The sequence below is a fragment of the Mobula hypostoma genome, chromosome 16 (genome assembly GCF_963921235.1).
Source record: "Mobula hypostoma chromosome 16, sMobHyp1.1, whole genome shotgun sequence".
In the NCBI taxonomy this organism is placed as follows: Eukaryota; Metazoa; Chordata; class Chondrichthyes; order Myliobatiformes; family Myliobatidae; genus Mobula; species Mobula hypostoma.
The window spans coordinates 47,861,044-47,886,006 of record NC_086112.1 but is presented as its reverse complement, the minus strand read 5'-3'; the positions used below and the strand labels follow the sequence as shown (position 1 = coordinate 47,886,006).

General features: G+C 38.8%; 1 protein-coding gene across 1 annotated transcript in view; it reads left to right on the top strand.

Moving 5' to 3' along the window:
* The window catches only part of LOC134357385 (SHC-transforming protein 3-like), a 157,244-nt gene that overhangs the window by 81,719 nt on the left and 50,562 nt on the right, over positions 1–24,963 (top strand). The window contains exons 3-7 of the mRNA XM_063068903.1: positions 1,377–1,440; positions 2,426–2,545; positions 12,848–12,901; positions 16,939–16,990; positions 22,538–22,664. Coding sequence (XP_062924973.1) covers positions 1,377–1,440; positions 2,426–2,545; positions 12,848–12,901; positions 16,939–16,990; positions 22,538–22,664 — 417 coding nt within the window. The remainder of the gene's footprint in view (positions 1–1,376; positions 1,441–2,425; positions 2,546–12,847; positions 12,902–16,938; positions 16,991–22,537; positions 22,665–24,963) is intronic.

The following is a 24,963-nucleotide window of genomic DNA, read 5'->3' as shown; positions in this document are numbered from 1 at the left end:
CTAGGCCTTATTTGCACTATTTCCTTTAATGGAATGTGTGTTTGCAATCGAGATGCATTTTCTTTCTGCCCCATTTCAGACCTTACTGTTTCAGATACATCCCTTCCTCTGTTCTTACTAGCGGTTATGCTGCATAGCATTTTCTATTCTTAACAATTCTGTCACAGGTTAATCAATTCTATTTGATTACATGTGTCCTTCCTTGTACCATTTTTCTCCCAATTTTGTATCATAAGAAACTTTCAATGTAGCTCCCACAGATTTCAAATCCAGATAACTTATACATAAATTAGAGTATACGTAATGGGACCCAAACCTATAAGCTCAGCAGATCGTAGCAATTATTCAACTAACCAAGCTCTGAATTCAAATCCATATTGGGCAATGTATTATTTCACGATGCATTTGTAAAACGTTAAAGGTTTGGAATTGAAGGACACTAACAAAATACTAACAATGTCCTGTGAGCAGACACTCCAGATAATATGATTTTGGATGATATTTAAACTATTATGTACCATAAATAACGGCCAGCCGGTGTGTAGTGGCATCAGCACCGGACTTCGAGGCAGATGGTTCTGAGTTTGAATCTGACCAGGTCCTAACCTGGACAGCAGCAGTATCTGTGCGGAAGAAAGGCCTGGCAATCTACTTCCGTATCTTGCCATGAAAATCCTCTGGACCCTATGGTCCATGAGGTCACAAAGAGTCAGACTCGACTGAACAACAACAAACCATAAATAAATGAATTTTTATCCTTTGTCGCCTAGTATTAGGGCTTTTGTACTTGCCATGGCTGGCTTTGCAGTCATTGACGGTAATTTTTAAAATCTCAATAGCCTCCTGCATTCCCATATGATTCCGAATTTTCTCTTTTACTTGCTATCTTTAGTTAAATTAAGTTGATGAAAGTGCCTCTCTAAAATGTTAACTTGCTGTTCACTCAACGCATGCTGCCTATCGTTCAGAATGTTTCAGGAATGTAAATGGTAATATTGTCAGAAATCGATTCAGTATCTTTTCATATGCAGTGTTTTGATAAGTTAGCCACAGTCTTATGAAATCTGTACATAATCAGATGATGAGTCTCGTTTTATTCTCTCCTGGCGAGGGAAATGGTCTTTGCACTACCTGTGATGCTGTATGCAAATAACGTCCGTTTTGTAAGAACTGTGGAGATCGTTAGAATAAACCCATGAGGCAAAATGACATGATCTTTATCATTATTGTAATAATATCCATAAACTCAGAAACATCCCCTATTGCATAGTCAATGGCACAATGAAAGAGAGCATTTAGTTAATACATTGCATTGCCTGTGGCAGGTTTGGTTTGTCCTGTGAATCTTTCCTTATCATAATGCTCCTCTTTTTCAGGGAAGCTATCAGTAGAGTGTGTGAAGCTGTACCAGGCACTAAAGGGGCTTTCCGAAAGAAAAAGGTATCCGCTATTTTTTCCCTTTTCTATTTGCTTTGGTCATAAGGGAAGCTAATTCTGCAGTCTTTTCAACATGTGACAGACCAACTCATCAGTTCTGACTGTTAATTCCGTGATCTTTTGCTTTCCACAGGAAGAGTGCCCTCATGGACTGCATAGCTTAGAATGTAGGTCTACAACATTGTTGTCATCATTCCCGCTAGGAGTGTGAGATCCTGGAATTATAACTACCACTAGATCCTTTCACAAGTTATTGAACTTGGAAATCCATCTTTACCTTTTTAATGAAACTTTCTAACGATTCCCCCCCCCCAACCACCGTCCACCAAATTCTCACTTGCACTTAGGAGCTAGTACAATATGTGAGAACAATTATTTACATGCCCCTGCTGAAAAGGATGTTTATACTCTGTGCGACAGAACAATAAGGAAAAAAAACAGTCTGAATCAATGTGCGATAGTTTGACTTGCTCCCTTCACCATCCTCTGATAGCAGTGTCCACTCTTTACAAGATGCATATCTATCACACCTCCTAAGGGTGCAGCCTTTAACTGGAAGACAAGAATAGCAAATACTTGGAAGCAATAACTGGGCCACCCAATTTCCAGTGTTATATATTGGACCAAAGTTCTGGAGCTTCCAGATTTCCAGAATTATAAAATCTCCTTTGTTTACAAACTCCGCATTTCAAGAGGAATGTTTCCCATCATCTCCTCAAGTGCAACTAGGAACGAATAATAAATGCCAGCCTTGTTAGCAATCCATGCATCCTGAGAAAATGTATAGTTCATTTTATGTTTTACTAATTCTCAGAATAATGAAAATAAATTTTAATCCATCGATGTATTTGAAGAGCAGAAATTAAATAAATTACTGCAATTTAGAATAAAATATTATGTATGCAATTGAAAGTTACTTCTTTAAGTATATCCACGTCAGTAATGATTTGGCTCATGTTTTTTTTTGTGGTATGATTTGCCTTAACAGCCACCAAGTAAAGCATTGTCTAGTATACTTGGTAAGAGTAATTTGCAGTTTGCTGGAATGAACATCACCCTCAATATTTCAACTAGCAGCCTTAACCTTATGACGCCTGACACAAAGCAGGTAGGCAGGATTGATCCGGTTTTGTACTAGTATGTTAATGTTAAATCAGCATAATAATATCTGGCTATGTAAATACACAATACTGAGGAAAGAGCTTGGTCCGAAATGTCGACTGTCCATTTTCATCCATAAATGCTGCCTGACCTGTTAGGTTCCTCCAGCAATTTTTGTGTTGATCCAGATCTTTAGCATTGCAATCTCTCTTGTGTCTCAGTATCTAGCAACTTAATAGTCAAATCTTATCAATTGACATTGTAAAAAATTCATGTTCTAGTTCAAACAAATTAGCAACTTTACTACCATTTTTAAGAATTCAATGTGCAATTGGTTTCATGGAGTTATTTGATATGTGAAATTTCTGGTGCTGTAACAGTCTTAATGTCTTGAGAAAATGGTGTGACCATCTGAAATTGTACTCCTATTGAAGGGGCACTTGTGGTGGATAATACTTGCCTAAATTACAGTTTGCAATTGGAAAGTGGACTGTGAAAGATATATTTCTGTCTAAAGTAGTTTGCTAAGGTGGACAAACAGAGCAGTAATTGCTAGAAAGGCTTAGATAGTCAAGTAGCAAGTATGGAGAGAAATGATAATTTAAGGTTTGGACCAGAAAATTGACTGCTGGTCCACAAGTGACACATTAAATTATTTTGAATGTGTGTCATCTAATCTTTAGTCTTCTAATTGTGGGGGATCTGGTGCTTATTACTCAAGTTCTATAATAAATCTGAAAATTCTTTTCATGGAATTATGTGACTTTTCCCAAAGTATTGCTGGCCATGTTGAAAGATATTATGTCCAGCACAATTTGGACCTCTGTAAGTCACAGTAACTGAATTCCTTAAACAATTAAGTGTGCTGGAATCCATTCCCCACGTAAATCTATAAAAATGTATGTAATATTTGAATCAATGAAAAAATGTTCTGTTACAATATAGTCAGGGCTGTTGAGCATCTTGGTTTCATCAGGTAATGGATTTTTTTTGAAAATACTTTGAAGCACATATGCACAGAAATTAGATTATATCTAAATAGAGTTATAGAAACATACAGCACAGAAACAGACCCAACAGTTGACTATGACCATGAAGTACCCATCTATACTAATCCTAGTTACCAGCATTTGGTGCATTGCCTTCCATGCAGCAATTCAAATGCTTGTCTAGATACCTATGAATATTGTAAGAGTACCTACCTCCTCTAGACACTCAAGCACTGCATTTGAATCCCAATCATTTTTTGGGTGAAAACCATTCTCTTTCAGAACTCCTCTTGCCCTATATATATGAACACCTATGGTTATGTATAACTCCACCACAGGACAAAATTTCCAACTATTAGAGCACCAAATTTGAGTCATACAGTTTTCCAGCACCTATTCATGTCTGCCAAGTTGGGTGCAGAATTGGATCACAATTAATCTAAAATTGTGTTGTGTTTTGTGTGTGCACACTTCTTGTCTCTTGTGGATGTGTGGTTCAGGATACTAAATGGCTTAAATCCAACCACTGGGCAATCTATTCCAGTATTATCTGATGCATAGTCTTCAGCCTATAAAAAACACCTTTCTACCAAGGGACATAAATACTGGAAGTACATTTGCTGCTGGGTCATTTGAAGTGAACTGCAAGGTTTGCAATCATGGACCTTCATGGTTGTGTGAATGAGACTGAGTGGAGCAGCCAAGATGAGAAAGGAGATGGCAGGAATTGTCTGATAAAATAACTTTCTGCAATGATTTGAAGGACAAGAGATTGGGAAGATAAAGTTCCATGACCTCACCAGATATGTCAAGGTTAGCACTCTGACACTCAAAGCAATCCCTCAGAAATGGAAACTTGAACCAGACGAGGTTGCACTGTATGCTCCCTCACACTTTAGGAAGAATGTACCGACACACTTGTAGATCTCCACAGCTACTATTTCTCCAGCTGCTTTCCTATACTCCTTACCCCTTAATCCCTTTCACCCTCTCACACAACTTAAATCACATATCTGTACAGTCACAATTTAACCATGAAAATCCTGCAAGCTCGAGCTTGGCTTTCCCATCTCTCTTGCAGGATAAAGTATCTTGCAACTGCTGCCTCTCCAAGAAAATCAGACGGATTCTTCCAATCCCAAGACACACCAGGCTGAAAGAGAGATGCTGCCTTTATCCAGGCTTTGTGGTGACACAGGTCATCATGCGTGCTACAGCTGAGGATGCTGTGGGTGAAGAAGGTGTCAATGTACCTAGAGGAGCTTTGACATGCTTCCTTCTTTACTAATAATCAGGGTTCTGTCTTTGCGTATCTGCTTGTTTCCTGGGCACTCTGTTAACGGTGCAATGTACCAGCACTCCTCTCTGTGTCTATTATTGCAGCATCTTAGGCAGCTGACTAGTACACATATCCTCATCACGTGTAGGAAAAAGATTCCACAGCGATGGAGGATATCTCATTATTATACGTGACACCATCTAGTAGCATCAGATACCAGTGCCATTGGATTGGGGGGATGAGGGTTGGACATGCTAAATTTGAGGTGCACACATAATAAATAGACATTTGTTTGACATTAATGGGCTCTGGTTAAGCCAGATGTTTAGGGAAACTCTTGGGCCATCTCCGTGGAGGCAAAGGTGTTAGTCAGTTCTGCTTCAGAGGACTTGGATGAGGGCTAAGTTAGGAATGCATAGCTGAAAAGGCTGATGCAGGTGCATGTGTTAGTATTTGGCGTCTGACATCATGTGAGAAATATCAAGATTCATGGGTGAAGTCTTTCTTCAATCTCTCAAAAGGCAGACTTCAGTGTTAACTAGCACTGACTGTCCAGCAGCTAATCCATCAGCTTTCTGTGTATGCATAGCCACAGGTAGAGCTTAGCCAAATTCTTTGTGCTTCAGGGAGATCTGACCTTCAATGGGAGTCCAGCTTGCTGTCTCTTGGGAGCTGTTTTCTTCAAGAAGAGATACCTCCTTAAAACGGATTGTTATCACCCTAAAATAGGCAACTGCTTTTCAGGAGAAAAGGACTAACAATCATAATGTTGCTGTCAAAGACCATACAGTTGGCAAGGATATCTTAATAATCAGTATTAGTGTAGCTCTGGAAGTATTGATGGCAGCTTTATGAAATAGCCCACAGGAGACATTGAGTTTGTTATCTTCCCAGTACAAGGTTAGCTCCGGTGGCATTGTGGATCTTGAAAATGTCATCACCTCTGTGGATATCGTCAACTATTCTTCTACTGATGTTCAGGCAATGTTCTCTCTCTCTCTCTCTCATGATCCACTACCATATCAGTAGACTGAACTGCTGCAGTTGTTAGAAGGATTTTCCAGTTCCAGAGCTATCCATTGTGACCAGGAGACAAGCAGACGTGTTAAGAGGGGACACTCAATGCTGTTAAGAAAGAAAGCATGGTAAAATGCCCTTTATTATCTTCACTGTCCTTGGCCGAGCCATGGTTTATGGTCGTGTCTCCCCCTCAGTCTGGTGTTTCTTTGTGACTGGAAGGGTTCTCTCTCATTTTATGGGAGAGGTGTGTTGCAGGTTAGCGTATCCTGCAGTCCACCCATCAGAAAGGGAACTGATTTCATGAGGTCTGGCTACAGCCTTTGGAGCGAGGATAGGCTGAGACCTATAGGGCAGTGTAGAAGTAATTGTGCTGTTCAAGCAAAATTGGAAGGATTTCACTAAGATAAGCAGGTGTTATCCATCCATGCCATTATGCAACTAGTAATTTTCCTTTGATGTAAAATGTCTGATATTTCAGTTCATTAAACCATTTTAAGTCATTCCAGTCTGACCACCTCAATGAAACATCCAGTGATGATGATTGGGAGGCTGAGGTCTTTGATGCGTTGGTTTTTATCTGTATAATTCTGATCCTTCATTCATTATTACACTTATTTGTTCATTCTGCACAAGTTCAAGAAAGATTTTGGTGTTCCTCTGCAACAAGCAGATGGATCTGGAACGGGGTGAAGGGAAGGAGTTGTCAGGCACGTTGTTATCAGGTCATCAGTGTCTGTGAGCTTTCCGTCTGTTTGTTGTTGCCACTCCTCAACTTACAAAAGGATGTGTTCTGGGAGAACAGTGTTAAACAAATGTTTTTGGATCAAATATGTTAGACAAAATGCATGAAATTATTTTGGTGCAATGTATTTCCCTATATAGAGTGTGCATTTGTAATGACAAATAGCATCATAACTTAACGACATGTACCCAAAAGAGTCAATGCTGTTATATTGATAATTCATAAATAATTTTTAAAAATAAAGGAATCCATGTTTTAGCATTGACTCATTCTGAGTGAGTCGTAACTTCTTGACCCTGATTCTTTCAGAGGTAGAATTCTAAGTACTTTCCCCTGAACCTGAACTCCAGTTAGGGTTTTCCTCGATGTAGACACGATGGATTACTGATTAGGTGAAGACATGATCACTAGGTAGCCCAGAGACTTGAAGACACCACATGAATTGAACAGTGTGCTCACTTACATTATGTTAAACATGCATCTTTACATTTCTTTCTCACTTAAAGGTTGACTGTTTCAGTCAGATAGACGAAATCACTATAAATGATCCCTTGAGTGAGAAAAGAGGTATTTCAATATAGTGAGCAGCCTTCATGGGATGAAAGACAGGTGTAGCCCCTGTGTTTCATTTGGATTTCATGACCTGTGAAATAAGGACTGGAACCCACAGTTACACCAAGGGAGAGAAAACCACTATTGACTGCAATAATCCACTTTGCGGACAATATGCTCAATAAACTCCAATCACGTAGAGTGATTCAGGTGAGTGCTATACTGTTTTATTAAATCAATCATGATCACTTTTTTTGCAATAATACTTAGGTTCTTTTCAAATAAAACACTGCAATCATGAGTGTTTTTCTCTCCTGGTGCATCTGCTCAGGTATTGGTAATTAGCTTTAGTGGAAACCCTTAGATTTTTTTAAGGAAGTTTTGTAATTGTAGGTTTATAGGACATAGTTATGGGGTTAACCTTTTTTCCCACCCAAATTGATCTCATTTGCCTACCGGAGCATTAGTTGTTTGTCAACAGGTTCATCTCCAGCAATGTCGAGGAGCAGGGAAGAGACCAGCACCAATCCTGCACAGGTCTTTATGTTGAGGTTAGAACCCAAGTTTTCCAGTACAGAACTTGTGAGCATTTATGGACCCAATCTATTTGTAATAACTGGTGGTTGAATACTCCATTAGAATCACAGAATTAGAGAAAAATGGAAGTGAATGCTGGATCATTTCTTCAGCAATGGAAAAGACAGTAGGAGCAGCTGAATTATGGTTCTATAGGAGAATGTTAAAAATATCATGGACCACACACACATCAAATGAAGAAGTTCTCAGAAGAGCCCAAGCAGTTTGATCACTCATACCAACAATAAGAGAAAGACAACTCAGATTCCTAGGACACATCATGCAGAAAGATGAACTAGAAAAACTCATTCTCTCTGGAAAGATTGAGGGGAGCAAACCTAGAGGAAGACCTTGGCTTATGTACATCAAAAGCACAGCCAGGTGGCTACACATCGAGGAAATGGAAGTCATCCAAAAAACGAAGGATAGATCTATATGGAAAACCATGGTCACCAAAGTCTGCATCGGATATGGTTCCTAGACAGACAGACAGGTATCCAATGTCGATGAAGTTGAAGAATAGACTTCTAGACTTCTAGTGAAAACTGCTACTATTCTAGCTATAGTTATAAGGTTTCAAAGGGGGATCCAGGGAGTCAAAGCAGTTTGGCAATCTGTCCTTCAGCCGACCTCTATGATAGCTGTGATTCTTCCTTTGGATCTCCGTTTTGTGGAACACATATCCTCTTTCTAGAATAATATCAGTTATAATATGACTTTGGCTGCAGTTCTAGTGGCTTTATTGTTGTCCAGCACCATTGCTGGTCATGCCAAGGTGATACAGCTAAAAACTGAACTTTCCTGACACAGAACTGCCAGAGTTCCAGCTCTGAGGCCACCTGCAGTGTCCCTCACTTAAAGTCAGCAGAGTCCCATCGGCTGTGCTCTAGCCTCTATGATGGCATTGGTAGTAAACAATAGAACAGACAAAGACAAAGAGAACCAGGAACTAGCATAAAGGGTTATTGGCTGACATTACTGCCTAATATTGGTGGACTGATTTTTAAAGTTGATTTGATATGTTTATTTTCTGTTGAATTTTGTTTTTATTACATTGCTGGGTGGAGTCTATGATAGACAGAGACAGAGGGTAGACACTGTAGGTTAATAGACAATTTGTTGTATGTTTGCTGGTACCGCAATTGGAAGGAATGTTCATTGACTGCTCAGCAAGAGAACGTGAATCTTGGAAACCTCCTCTTGCGTCTTCTTCCTTCTTCTGCTGCTCCTCCTGGTTTTTGCAGTTGCTGTATAGTTTTGCAGTTGCTTGCTGTATAGTTGAAGGCAAAGATGTTTTGTACCTGACAGCAAACCTCACCAAATTCAACACTTTGCTGACCTTCTTCCCAGCTAACCTTCAAATTACTCCTTACCCTTCACAAGCACAAATCGCCTTCCGCTGTTGATTGCTCCAAGGGTCATCTGCCACAAAAATGAAAGAGAGACCTTGCCTTTAAAGTCAGCAAGACCTCTGCCCCTTTGGTCTTTGATGATTTATTGATTTCACCTGAATCTTTTCTTTCTCCCTTTAAATTTCATTGTTGTTGTTATGGAGTGGTAGAAGGGAGAAATTAAAGACCATCTGAATCATATTCTAGTGAAGTTTTGTGTCATTTTATAAGAAAATCTGAATTATGATTGATTCACATTTTAACCAGATGCCCCTCGTGGTCAATAAAATGTTAATTCCTCAGCATCACCAATCTAATTACAGAAAGGATATGCTGCATTTGAAAAAAATACAGAGAAGCTTTTTGAGAATGGTTTCATGAATGGAGAATTTTTGATTGGTTAGCCTTGATCTATTTTCTTTAAAATGGAGAAGGCAGAGAGGGAAGGCTTAATTGAGGCATGTAAATGATGAGGGCCCAGGCAAAATGGAAAAGAAGGATCTCTCTCCCTGACCAGAGAGATCAAAAACCAGAGCTTTAAATTTGAAATGAGTGGGAGAATTGAGGAAATACATTTACTCTAGCAGAGAGAGCAGTCCATAACTGACTTTTTGAAAGAGTGATAGAGCAGAAAACTTTGCTGCAGTTTAAAAGAGCTTGGCTATGTACTTGGAGCTCCATGGCTTATATGGTTGCAGAATGAGAGGTAAAAGGTACAAGTAAGCTGGTAGATTCTTGGTTAGTTGAATTACCTCATTTTGTGCTCTAACCTTTAATGAACTGTTGTTGGGATTGCTAAATCAAAGTACAGCAGAAAAAAAGTGTCTTTTTCTTGTCAGTTAATGCATGTTCCTGTGAAATTAAAAATAACTTCAACAGTTTATCCCTAAGTTATCCCCAATTCAAATAACCAGATAAGAGTTTATTCACTCAACAACTTGGCATCACTCTTTCACTTATTCATCTTTCCCTATCTTTCTACAACTAACTTGTTTTCTCACTTTCTCAGTTCTGGCAAAGGGTTTTCAACCTGAAACATCAACCCTTTTTTTTCTTTCCATAGTGCTTACCTGAGTGTTTTCACCATTTTCTGTCTGCATTTCATCTTTTCAGCATTTGTATTTTCATCAACATGGCCCAGCTCCTGTTGAAATTATAAAGGGGCAAATGCTTTTTTCAATCATAAACCTTGGAAGCTGATTTTTCTTGTTGTCGCTCACACCAATATTTTACCAATAAATACCAATATGGTATTTTTCCAGTTTTGAAAGGGGATATGTTTCCTGTCCACCAAGACTATAAATTTATCCTCAGTTACTTGTCGTAAAGACACATTTCTGGAAATGGGATGATATTAGACTGAAACTTGGTTCCACTGAATTTAGTGATGCTGAACTTTGAAAGCTGAGTATAATGTACAGCCATGACTGTAGCTGTATATTAGCATATGATTAATGAGGTCACTTGGCAACCAAAAAACAGGCTTAATACCTGAATTTTGAAGGTATGTTTTTGGTGTCAAGAGTTTTAGTTTGCAGATACTCTATGTGTTTAAAGAAAGAGGAAGAACGAAAAATGAGCTTTATTTGTCACATGTACATTGAAACCTGCAGTGAAATTCATCATTCGCATCAAGGTTTCCAATTTGACCCTGAGTGCTGTCCACAAGTAGATGATTATTTTTGGTTGGCTTCAGAATCAGAATCATATTCAGTTTTATTATTACTGTCTGAAATTTGTTGTTTTGTACCAACAGTAGTATATTTTTGTTCTACTTATTTATTTTTCAATTTGTAGTAATTTGATGTCTGAATACATAAAGGGAAAAATGAAGTATTGTTCATGATTTATGGACTATTCAGAAATCTAATCACAATGGGGAAGAAGCTGTTCCTGTGTCATTGAGTGAGGATCTTCAGGCTCCCGTAGCTCCTTCCTGACAGAAGCATGTCCCACATGGTGTGGGTACCCACGTGGTGATGGATGCTGACTTTCTGAGGCATTGCCTCAATGGTGGGGAGTGTTGTGCCTATGATGGAACTGGCTGAGTCTACAAACCTTTGCAGCCTCTTGTGGTCCTGTGCAATGGAACCCTCATACCAGGCTGTGCAGCAACATAATAGAATGGCAACTAGCATACATCTATAGAAATTTGCACACGCAACAAATCTCTTCAAACTCCTGAAGAAGTAAAGCCGCTTGAGTGCCACCTTTGTGTATTCATCAATGTGTTGGGCCCAGGACAGATTTTCTGAAATGTTGGCATCCAGGAACTTCAAGATGCTGTCCCTCAACTTCCCTTCAACAATTAACTCCTCTGTCTTGCAGATGTTGAGTGCAAGGTTGGTGGTGAAATGCCACTTAATCAACTGGTCGTTGTCACTCCTGTACACCCCCTCATTGCTCGCTGGAATTTTACCAACAGTGGCGTCGTCTGTGAATTTAAAGTTGGCATTTGAGCTGTCTTTAGTCACACACTCAGGAGTAGATTCAGAGAGTAGGGCACTGTGCCAAGCATGCATCCTTGATTGTAGGTTCAATAAAAAATGTGCTCAGTTTTGCTGGATAATGGGTGAAGACAGGATCGGTAAGCACATGGATGAAGGCAGACTATTTGGATATTACTGTTCTTGGGACCATTGGATGGCCTAGGCACATAAAGCAAGCTTGGGATGAGAGGATTGCATGCTTGTAAGGGATCCTAATTTTCAGGCCACTTAAATTAATGTCGTGGAAGGTGTCACTCCCATCTCACTTTACTCTTTGAATTTCAGCTGTAACCAATACAACCAGGTGCAAGACAATTAGGCAAATGGAACGTCATTTTGAATGCCGGGATTTGATTCACATGAACCACAATGTCACACTCTCCCGCATAATCTCATAATTTAAAATTCCTTTTTATTAAGCAACTATGTACGTATTTCCTTTACTGTTTCTAGTTTTTCCAGTTCTACCTCTGTGGGGTTGCACACAGGAGGTCACAGTTGATATTACTAGTCCCGGCCAGCTGGAGGTTCATCAGTTCATCTTCCAAAACACTGCCACTTACATGACACAAAGCCACTCAGGACAGTTGTGGCACCTTAAAGGCATGTTTCTGACCTTTTGAAAAGATTAATGCTGTGGAGTTAAAAACACACAAGTGAGGAAATCAGAACTTCAGCTTTACTGTTTAAAACTCTGCCCCTTGCCAATGTACTTCTATGAAGTCAGAAGGGAATATGTAACTGGAATAGAACATAGAACATGCTGCATGCAAAAATTTGTTTCAGTGAGGACACTAGTTTTATAGTGAGAGAATTAATTGGTGAAATGAAATTGAAATTCCTTTTCTTTCACTTTCTTTTTAGCAGTAAAAGCTTACCACTGCATTAGTTATGGGTTAGCTACGATGGTGCTTTGTTGTAGATGTAGAAGAAAGATTGGGAGAATGGAAAGGCAGACATCTGTGAGGAACTCAATGAGATGTTTTGTAGAGATGTCACTAACTGAAAAATATGACTCAACACCACACACAATTGCTTCTCTTCAGCTCTTTGAAAGCACTTTCCTGAATTTTTTTTCAGCTAACTATTCTTTCCAATAACAAATAATGAGAGTATGATTGATGATATTATATGATAATAATTACTTTGTGGGTACCTTCAACTATTCCTGATTCATAACTTTTACCAGGCTGGTCTTCTTTATGTTGCCCTGCTTTATAGTCTCTCTAAATGGAGATTAATGGTTTGTGTTTTTGGTCCTGATCCAACAGATTATAGCAAATCATCATATGCAGTCCATTTCCTTTGCTTCTGGGGGCGATCCGGTAAGGCATTACTTGATTTCGGTGACAGCATAAACAAAGATTTATATCTTATCATGTTAAGAAGAAGTGATAATCCTGACAGTCCTTGTTTCTTATTCAATAAGCTTTCAATGTTTTCTAGTATTGAACTTTTTCCTTACAAGCACCTTACTTGTAAAAGTAAATCCTTTCCTTTTGTAACACATGCAAAACACTGGAAGAATTCAGCAGGTCAGGCAGCATCTACGGAAAGGAATAAACAGATACCATTTCAGACCAAGACCATTATTCAGGACTGGAAAGGAAGGGGGAAGAAACCAGAGTAAGGAGGTGGGGAAGAGAGGAAAGGAGTACAAGCTGGAAGGTGATAGGTGAAGCCAGGTGAGGTGGAAGGTAGGAGGGTGGGGGAGGGGAGATGAAGTGAGAAGCTGGAAGGTGATAAGTGGAAATGGTAAAGGACAGAAAAAGAGGGAATCTGATAGGAGAGGAGGGTGGATCATGAGTGAAAAGGAAGGAGGATTGGCACCAGCGGGAGGTGATAAGCAGATGAGGAGTAGGGAATGCAGGTAAGGGGGAGGGAGGAAAAATTACTGGAAAACTAGAGAATTCTATGTTCATGCCATTAGGTTGGAGACTATCCTGATGGAATATGAGGTGTTGCTCCTCCGACGTGAGAGTGGCCTCATCACGGCAGTAGAGAAGGCCATAGAACGACTGGTTGGAATGGGAATGGGGATTAGAATTAAAAATGGCTGGCCACTGGGAAATCCTGCTTATTGCGGATGGACCAAAGGTGTTCTTCAAAGTGGTCTCCTGTTCTATGTCGGGTCTCACTGATGTAGAGGGGGCTGCACTGGGAGCACTGAATACAGTAGATTCACAGGTGCAGTGTTCCCTCACCTGTTTAGGGCCCTGAATGGAGGTGAGGGAGGAGGTGATTGGGCAGGTGAAGCACCTGTTCTGCTTGGGGTGGGATGAATGGACAAGGGAGTCATGAAGAGAGCAAAGCACAGAGTCCAATTTGTAAAGATGTGTAAAGGTGGTAGGATTTTGTTGAGGATAGTGCAAGTCAGGGAAAATGATGTGTTGGATATGGAAACTCATGGGGTGATAGGTAAGGACAAGAGGAACAATATCCCTCTTAAGATGGCAGGAAAATGGGGTGAAGGCAGACATCTGGAAAATGGAGGAGACGCAGGTGATGACGGCATCAATGGTGGAGGAAGCGAAGGCTTGTTCTCTGATGTGTTGACTGCTTATTCCTTTCCATAGATGCTTCCTGACCTGCTGAGTTCCTTCATCAATTTGTCTGTGTCATTCTGGGTTTCCAGCATCTGCAGAATCTCTTGTGTTTATCCTTTCATTTTGTTCTAATTGAAGTGCTCTATGTTATACATTTGCCATTGTTTTAAGCCAAATTCATTCTGATAAATGCTTAAATAAGAATGTTTATTCTTTAAAATATCTATCAAAAAGAATATCATCTTGCATCAATTAGATTTGTTGTTAGAGATCTGCTTTAAATTCAATAATATTCTGAAAAAAGTATGGACTTTAATCATGTTCCATGGAATAAACCTCCTTTAAGGATGGGTGGGGGGGATTGTTGGTCATAATTTTTGAAGCTGTATACAATATTTTTTACATGTAGCCACAGTTCTGTTGTAGAATACATAAGCAAGCTGATTTGAACAGTAACTTTGATTTCAGGCATGATATCAAACAAAACAGTCCACTGACACTAACAAGATAAATGAATGCATCTTCCCACTTCCATTAAATTGCAGATAAAAATAATACTTACCTGGTTCCTGAATGATCACATAACTGAGAGGCATTTCTCCTGCATGTAGAAATTGAATTACATTCTTCACTAGCTAATCAGGAACTGAAACTTCCTTCTGTATTAGACAGCCAGAAATTCCTCAACAATATTAGAAGTAATAGTGGTTTATTGGCTGTCCCTCTACTGGATGCTAGGAATCAGTTTCCTTATTTGTACTAGACCAACAGGATAGAACACGCAAGGCAAACATTATTTCTACCATAAGATCATGAGACTATTTATCATGCAATGGAGAATATGCTTCTAAATCCACATTTGATAGTGATGGTAAATGGAAAATCGCAAACCCTATACACAGTTTAAAGATTTGCCCAGTTGAACACATGATCTACAACTTTGTTTTAGTAATAGACTAAATCCAGGGTTAAAGTCCTTTGAAGTAGGTAATTTTAAAGTTTGTGAAGAAAGCAACCTAGGAGTCCAGCTTCAAAGAATTCTGATTGATGCCCTGTTGCTGGCTGTCGATAATTTGATTAACTCTTGAATCAACTCTAACCTTAACCATAATGCATGAGGTTTTACCTAAACCATTCAAAGATCAGATAAGTAAGTCTCTGTGCAATACCATATTTGCCACGGTTATCATAATCAAAACGTATGCTAGCTTCCACATCTGTTCATTCAGCAGTGTGTAGATTATGTACAACCACTAACATTTAGAGTGAGATCTAGGGATTTACAGAGCAGTACCGTTAAAATGTTTGCACACTATTAAAATATAGTGAACATGACATTTCTTTGTTTAATGACAAAGTAAATTTCCTAAAAAGCCAACTGTTTAAATAGATTTTCAAATCATGAAGGAATATATTATCACTGGAAATAAGATTGAATGTATACAGTATACATATATATAGAGAGAGATATCTTGTCAGCATTGAAGGAGATGTACGCATCAATATTTTTCCAATGATTTGGGAGAAAGGGAGAATAGTGAGAAATAAATCAACACAGAACCAGATGGTATAAATTAATAACTATAGCTTAGACATTATATTATTATATTTAATTAGAAAGATGAAGGCAAAATGAAATAGAAAAATATAAAACAGTAAATTGTGCCTTTTTGTCTACTGGAACATGAGAGAGGATAATCATCTAATAGAATATTTACATATGTAGATCAATCAATTCCTTGACTTTGTCCTTTATGGTTCAATGGTTTCGTGTCTGTAAATGTGACCTATAACATATCTCTCCCCAAATGAGGAAGACTCGATTCGTAACTGCAGATTTTAGTGGACATTTACTTTGAGTCAATTTTCGTGGATTGTTACTGGATGGATATAATTTAGAAATGTGAAGAACTTTCAAGGGAACTTATCTATTAATTGCTCATTATAATTAGATTCACACAATTTTATTGCTATATTTGCCCTCTATATTTAGCATAAATATTAAATATTAAATGCCTTTTTTCCTAGAAATAGTGTAGTATATTCCACGCATGGTATTTTTTCTGAGGTTTAACAATTCATGGTAAAAAGCTGCAGCTATGAGGCAGGAAAGAGAAGTACTTACACAGGGCCTCTGCTGGTTAACACAGGAGCTAATGGAACTAACCAGCTAAGGACAGATGAAAACACAAAAACAGACTGTAGTAGTCACTGGGCCAGAATGACTATGTTGGAAATCTCCAGACTACTCGTTCCCAAACTATTTCACACAAATTTTCCCACATATTATTTCAGCCAAGATGGGCACTCTGTGAACGGTCTGAAATTCCAACCTATTATAAGAACCTTCCCCCACTTCATTTGTATTTTAATGCTCTTCACCAGGTTCTCTTGCACTATCTATATCATCTGAATCACAGAACAGGTAGGCTTTCTATGTAAGTGCCTCTTCATAACCAGTCCTGGTGATAAATGGGTGGGGTTTAGGAAGATGTTTTTCCTCGTTCCATTGATAAGGCTTTCAGTTAGATTTTTGCCATAATGGTCAATTTTCCTCCCTGGTTGCAAATCTGTCTGACATTGCAGCTTGCTTTCCCTTCATTGTGTGTAATAACAAGCTAACACTGTATTCCAATCAGCAACTCATGTGACAAAAATCAATTACTTTAAAGTTTAGTATATAAAATACAGTGGGAAAAAATAAAGGTTAAATATGCAGTATAATATATACTTTACAGTAAATAAAATGAACTACATTGTTATAATTTTACTGTATGTCATTCCTTTGAGTTATTTTTCTTCTTTCTACATAACAGGACACCACAGATTATGTTGCATATGTAGCAAAGGACCCAGTGAACCGTCGAGGTAATTAATGTTTTCATTTGCTTTTGATTCCCTGTGAGTCCCTGATTTTTTTTAGAACGAATTGCACTAAAATTAATGTGACAAATATGTCTTGAATACACTCGAAAAGATAAAGTTGAAGACATTTAGGAAGAATGGATTTAATGGTTTTGATATATATATTATACTGGAGAAATCTTATTAAAATATATGACAACATTAATATATCATAACATTGCAATATGTTTGTTAGCATAGTACCAAATTTCACTTAAATATACCACAAGAAAGTGGGTGGGCTAAATTTCAAGAAGGTTGTAAATTTATGGATGGATTTTTTTAACTGTATCTTAAATAAATGTGCATCTGTTGTTGAAAAATTGTAGCTGGAATGAATTTGCTCTTTCTCAGAGTAAAAATATTTGAAACTTTCCTCCCTGTCAGAATGGAGGTATCTTATTACAAAGTTGTCATATCTTATTTTGACACTTTCTGACAGTTTGTCACCTATTGAAAACTGTGATATCCGAGTGGGTAATTGAGGGATAATTTGAAGGACCATATGGCTACAACACCCGTATTGAATAGTGCACTCACATGCAAGTCATTATAAATTCTTCCCTTAACATTAAGAACTACAGCCTAGAAGTGACTGCTTGAAGTAAAACAGTACATGAGCTTCATGCATCCTTATGACAGTCTGCTTTTTAAATTTTAATGATGTTATTGGCAGCATATGAACAGTGGCTAGTACAATACAATGAAGGTGCACAGAAGAGTTATGCTAATGTTATCAAAGGCAATTTGTAGGCTGAGATTTATTACAACTTTGCAGAAGGCATAGATTTATAATGTAGAGGGCAAGATATACAGAGAATTTAATACAACTCTTCTTTACTTAAATTAATTCTTTCTTCCTTATGGACATATTATAGGATTGAAGTAAGTGTACAATCAATATCAGTACTGGGCTTTTGATGGTATTTTACTTCCATTGCTGTTTTGACCATGATACTTGGCTGCTTGGATATCATACCAAAGAAGCCTCCAAGCATGTGTGCTTGCTATCACCTCAATCAAAGTGGGTGTTAGAGGAATATTTGGGAATTATTTAAATAGAAGAGAACTTTGCTTAAATTTAGATTCAGTGCAAAGAGGTTAAAGGTTGTTGGGCCACATAACTATTCCCTCACAGGGTAGGGGAATGTAAAACTAGAGAGCATCGGCTTAAAGTGAGAGCAGAAAGATTTAAAGGTGATCTGAGAGGGTCAGCTTTCTCACAGAGTGGTGAGTATATGGAATGAGTTGCCAGAGGAAGTGGCTGAGACGGGTATAATTTACAAGTTTGGACAAGTTTGGACATTTGGATTGGTGCATGGATGGAAATGACTTTGAGAGATATGAGCCCAATGCTGTCAGGTGCAACTAACTCAGGTAGGCATCTTGGTTAACATTGGTGAGATTAGTCAAAGGGTCTGTTTTCATGCTGTATGACTCTTGAGGGTGTTAATATTCATGAATTGTTTTTTTAGAACCCCCCTTGGTTTCTGAGCAAACTTGTGGGCCTGAAGATAGCTAAGTCCGCTGGTCCTGATGGAATGCATCCTAGGATACTGAAACAAATGGCAGAAGTTATAGTAGAAGCTTTGGTGATAATTTACCAACATTCTCTGGACTCTGGGCAGGTCCCGGTGGATTGGAAGATGGCAAATGTCATGCTACTGTTCAAAAAAGGAGGTAGGCAAAAGGCAGGTATCTATAGGCCAGTTAGTTTAACATCTGTAGTTGGGGAAGTGCTTAAAGCTATCATTTAAAAAAGAAATAGCGAGGTATTTGGAAAAAAAATGGATCCATCAGGCAGGCACAGTATGGATTCAGCAAAGGCAGGTCCTGTCTGACAAACTTGTTGGAGTTTCTTTGAGGATATAACGACTGCAGTGGATAAAAGGGAACAGATAGACATTATTTACTTGGATTTCCAGAAGGCGTTTGATAAGGTGCTGTATAAATGATTTATCCATAAGATAAGGATGCATAGAGTTGGGGGGTGATGTGTTATCATGGATAGAGGATTGGTTAACTAATAGAAAGCAGAGAGTTGGGATACTTGGGTGTTACTCTGGTTGGCAATCAGTGGTGAGCGGTGTGCCACAGGGGTCGGTGCTGGGCCCACAATTGTTCACAATATACATTAACGATCTGGAAGCGGGGACCAAGTGTAGGGTATCTAAGTTTGCCGATGATGCTAAATTGAGTGGAAAAGCACATTGTGCAAGAGATACGGAGAGTCTGCAGAGAGATATAGATAGGTTAAATGAGTGGGCAAGGGTCTGGCAGATGGAGTACAATGTTGGTAAATGTGAGGTCATCCACTTTGGAGGGAAGAATGGAAGAGCAGATTATTATTTAAATGGTAAAATCTTGCAGCATGCTGCTGTGCTGAGGGACTTGGGAGTGCTTGTGCATGAATCACAAAAGGTTGGTTTGCAGGTGCAGCAGGCTATCAAGAAAGCAAACGGAATGTTGGCCTTCATTGCTAGAGGGATTGAATTTAAGAGCAGCGAGGTTATGCTGTAACTGTACAGGGTGCTGGTGAGGCGGCACCCGGAGTAAAGTAAAGGCATCCGTTAGTCTTGCAAGACCATGGATCTGCGCCTGGAAAGTCTTCACTCTCCAGGGTGCAGGCCTGGGCAAGGTTGTATGGAAGACCAGCAGTTGCCCATGCTGCAAGTCTCCCCTCTCCACGACACCAACGTTGTCCAAGGGAAGGGCATTAGGACCCGTACAGCTTGGCACCGGTGTAGTCGCAGAGGAATGTGTGATTAATTGCCTTGCTCAAGGACACAACACGTTGCCGTGGCTGGGGCTCGAACTCATGACCTTCAGTTCGCTAGTCCAATGCCTTAACCACTTGGCTACATGCCCCCGAGGAGTACTGCATGTAGTTCTAGTCTCCTTACTTGAGGAAGGATACGGTATACTAGCTTTGGAGGCAGTGCAGAGGAGGTTCACCAGGTTGATACCAGAGATGAGGGGGTTAGACTATGAGGAGAGATTGAGTCACCTGGGACTGTACCCACTGGAATTTGGTAGAATGAGAGGAGATCTTATAGGAACATATAAAATTATGAGAGGGATAGATAAGATAGAGGCAAGAAAGTCATTTCCACTAGTAGGTGAAACTAGAGCTAGGGAACATAGCCTCAGGATTCAAGGGAGTAGATCTACAATGGAGATGAGGAGGAAATGCTTTTCCCAGAGGGTGGTGATTTGTGGAATTCTCTGCCAATGAAGCAGTGGAAGCTATCTCAGTAAATATATTTAAGACAAGGTCGGATAGATTTCTGTATAGTAGGGGAATTAAGAGATATGGGGAAAAGGCAGGTGGGTGCAGTTGAGTCCATGGCCAGATCAGCCATGATCTTATTGAATGGTGGAGCAGGCTCAACGGGCCAGATGGCCTACTATTTCTATGTTCTTATGTTGGTTTCATAAATATTTCTGAAATACATCAAATTGTTGATTGGCTTTACTGGACTTCCTTCATTTTACATCCCCAAATTAAAAGGAATTGATATATGAAGAACATGGTCTATCAAAGTCATTTACTTTCTCCAGTTCTTCGGATTAAAAGTTGAAATGTGGTGCTCCTTGAGACAGAGTTACTTTACCTGTCTCAGAAATAGTACCTAAAGGCTTCCTGTCCTTTTGATTCAACATTGCCCCATTCTAATGATGGAGTGAAGTATCTCTATCATTGGCTCCCATGAACCTGAACATAGGATTGCGAGATGACTACAAATGTTCTAGATTCCCCCACGTACACCAGGCCGGCAACCCACTGAAGAATGCAGTGTGGAGTAAGATAAGGACATAATAATATTACATTTAATTTATAATAGGTGGCAGGAGAACACTGGCCTGTAGAATACTGCTTCTGCTCTATGTGGGCAGGAGGAATCTGCAATTGCAGTGACTAATTACCTTCATGATGTACCTGGAATGGTCGATGGGCTTATTCTGATGCACCCATGATGGTGAGGTGTGTATGGATTACATATTGGGCACCGCCAAACGTAGAAAAAGAGAGGTGGCATAGTACTGTCCTGTAGCCATGCTCCTTTGGGTATTGCTGGAGGAGATGACTTCTTAGCAGCTATACTTGCTGAGGAGTCATCTACTCTCTGCACAAGGGGGTAAGACAAAGATTGTGATAGGGGATTCAAAAAAGAAAATGGTTGCTCTTCATTTCAGTACAGGAGCCAGGATGACCTACTGCAGAGTTTTAACGAGAGCTGTTCTGGGGTTTTATGTGCAGCTTTAATTTCCTTATCTGAGGAAGGTTGTTCTTGTCATGGAGTTAGTGTAACAGAACTTAACTAGACTGATTCCTGGGATGGTTGGATTGAACGTTTGAGCAAAAATTGGTGTGGTTAGATTTGTATTCACTACAGCACAAAAGAAGTCCTCAAAGAAACATAAAATGCTAACAGGACTACAGAGATTAGATTCAGGGAGAAAGGTCTGAGAGGATGGAAAATCGAAAAGCAAAGCTTGAACTGAGATCTGGAGAAATTTCTTCCCCCTGTGGGTTGTGAACTTATGAAAGACTCTGATATGGAAGGCAACAGAGGCCAAGTTATAAAATATAAAATGGAAGACAGTGGGTACATTTCTTGATGGCAAAATGATCAAGGAGTATGGGGAGAAGCCAGGAACAGGGTATGAAATAGATGATCAGCCATGCTCGTTCTGAATGGAAGAGCAAACCTGAAAGACTGAATGGCCTTCTTCAGTTATTACTGTTAAAGATTTATTCCACTAAAAGAAAATAAAATAGCTAATGAATATTTCTCCTTGCATGGCTTCTTCTAGAAATGAAATAAAAGGTATGATTTAGAGGCCAATTAAAATAAAAGCTTCTCCAAAGAGTATGGTTGAAGTACTTCTGTCAGCTGACCTGTGGCTTTACTTTTAATTACCAGATCAGTGCTCCATGTGGTGCTGTTACTTGGGCATGGAATTGATTTTATTAAATAATTAATATCATCTCCCAGTTTGATACAAGGCACAGTGATACCAAAGCAACATGTAGAAATTTTATTTTAGTACTCCACGTGAAGGAAATAGCTCTGAAATCACTTTGTTTCTGGGTAGCGATTTAGGGGAAAAAAACCTCAATGTCTAATTAATACAAGCATTAAAGAATTCTTTATCGTACAGTACCCTGCTCTTTAAGTTGCTAAGCCTGCTTACATCATCTAAAACAACAAAACATTTAACTCACTTCATTGAAATAAAACAAAACCATTACCAATTCCTATCTTGACCACATACATGTGTCGAGGTGTCCATTTTGTGGAATCCATAGTGAAACAGTCAGATTACAATTCCAGTGTTGCTCTGCCATGCAGTGAATACAATGAATTTACTTCTGTGAATTTGCCACTACTGATTTACCTGCAGCTAGTGGAATGAATCTTGTGCTTAATTTGACGGCTAAAGTTAATTCAAGAGGAATCACATATAAGCTGAAATGTGACTGCTGTTATTTAAATGTTTTTAAAGCATGCCATATATTGGAATGCTGCGATGGGTTGGCTCAAGATGTTATCAGTACCATAGGCCAAGCTTTTGAACTTCGATTCAAGCAATATCTACAGTGTCCTACTAAGATACCTAGTATACATAGCAGGTGAGTACTGATAGTATTATCAATCATTTTGTTATTCTATCTTGCAATAAATTTTAGACATGTATTTTTATCAACTAAAAAAAACAATAAAAGCAAGCTGAGAGTAGAATTCTTAAAAGCATGCAGTGGGAATGTAAATGAAATTCTCCATCTTTCCCCCGTATTAATTAGAGTTAATGAAGTTAGAACTGGGAATGGAAATCTTTCCTTTTATAAGCACCCAGTGAAAAAAAAGCTTAACCAGCAGAATTGTGTAAAACACAGTTTACTCAGTTCAGTATCACTAGATTTTTATGGCCATCAAGCATTGCTAGCTGAGGCACTGTAAAACCAAGTTCAATGTTAGGTTTCACAGAAACAATCCTCATAATGTCGCTCAGATTTCAGACTTAGAAATGTATAAGTATGACAATTTTTCCTTTTCCTGCTGCAGACTTCCTCCAGCTTACAGGAGTGAAAGATTTAAAGTACAATTTCTATAAGTATATAATCACTAATACTTGGAATGGGATTGTGAAGATGTACTTACATGGAATGGTAGTAATGAGATGGTTTAATCTATCATTCAGAACTGGCTTGCAATGCAGAAACCAGATTTAAAAAGCACTATTGAGATTATTGGATTCCCATATCATTTAGGTTGTAGATTTGTTCTGTGGCTCTATGAATGCAATGAGATGGTGGTTGAAAGGAATCTAATGCTATAAGGCTGTTTGATCACAAAAAAATGTTATTGTTTGTCTCTTTCAGATCAATTTATAAAGCATTCAGGACTACCTCTACACATTTTACATTAATTTCTAATTTTAGCTTGTTTGTAATGGTTTTTTTTTGTGTATGAAGGTTAACAGTAAAAATGAATATGCTCCATTTTTTGGAACAATCTGTTATTGCAAGTTAAATGTTGAATGATGCAAATTCTTTATTTTGATTTGATCAATAATGTACCACACAGCCCGTTCCATTCATCGGTTAAGTATATTCCAAGAAACTGCAGTTTAATGCTATATTGCTTTCTGATTAATCCCCTTTGTTTCACTAAACTGCAACTAAAGAGATTGTAAGGACTTTACTGTTTTTGACCAAGCAGATGTTTGATAATCATTTCAAATATTATCATGCACAATGGAATTGTTTCTGTCAGTATGGATATGTAAACAATCAACCACCTGCTGATAAGGGTTTTTTAATCTAAGTGTTGAGAAAGCATAAATTCGAATGTAAGAATATTCCCAGTCTCTCTTCAGTCAATTCATCGGAGATGGTAAATGTAACTTTTTTTTTAATGCTTCTGTTGTAGCATGGTAGTCCCAGTCAGTCTCTAGCTCTTCAGATCTCACTATAATTCTGAATTAATATTAAAATAGTAGCACTAAAGCCATTCGGGAGTAGTTTTTATTGCATAAATATGAGGAGAAATTTTCAGTTGGCGATGTGCTGGGAGGAGGAAAGTTCTGGCATTAAGTGACAAACCCGTAAGTTAGAAAAGCATGTCCATCAGGTTTCTGTGGAACTCAGCTGCTGTTTCTCTGACTCTGCCAGCAATTTCTCATTAGGTGTTAGAAAGTTCAGAACTTCTAGCTACCTGTGTCGAAGCAGATGGCCTGAAATGCCTGACAGCTCAGTGACTGTTTTTTTTTTCACTACTGTCATCAAGGTGTTGAATGGCAAGGAAATGTCCTGCAGTTTCACAGAACTTACACTGGAAAAGCTTTACACTATTTTTAAAAAAATTACAAATTTCTCAGGTAAATCTCCAGCAAGGTATGTATTTATTGCCCACCCTAGAGTATGGTGTGGGATCTCCTAGGATTGCTTTAGTCCTTCTTGTGCAGTTCTTCAGTTTTATTGGACAGGAAGATCCAGTTGTGAAGAAACGCAGGCTTAGGAACTTCCATACACCCACTGTCCTTGTCCTTCTTGGTGGTAGAGTTGTATGTTTGGGAAGAGCGATTGAAGTAGTCTCAGTAAGTAAGTGCAGTACATCCTATTTATGCTACACATTGCAGTGACTGTGCACCATTGGTGGAGGGAAGGGATGTCTAGTTACTCGGAGGGCTAGCAGTCAAGCAAGTTGTTTTGTCCTGGATGGTGCTGATTTTCTTGCCTCAACCAAGCAAGAGTATTTCAACCCACTCCTTACTTGTGCCTTGCTGAAGGTGTAAATACCTTGTAAATTTTCTCTTAACAGCCAATACTGGAACGTTGTTGAGTCTTGCAACATTCAGGCAATGATTAAGTTTTTTGTTTGAGGAATTGTGAATGGAATTGAGCATTTTGCTATGTTCAGTAAAGGTAT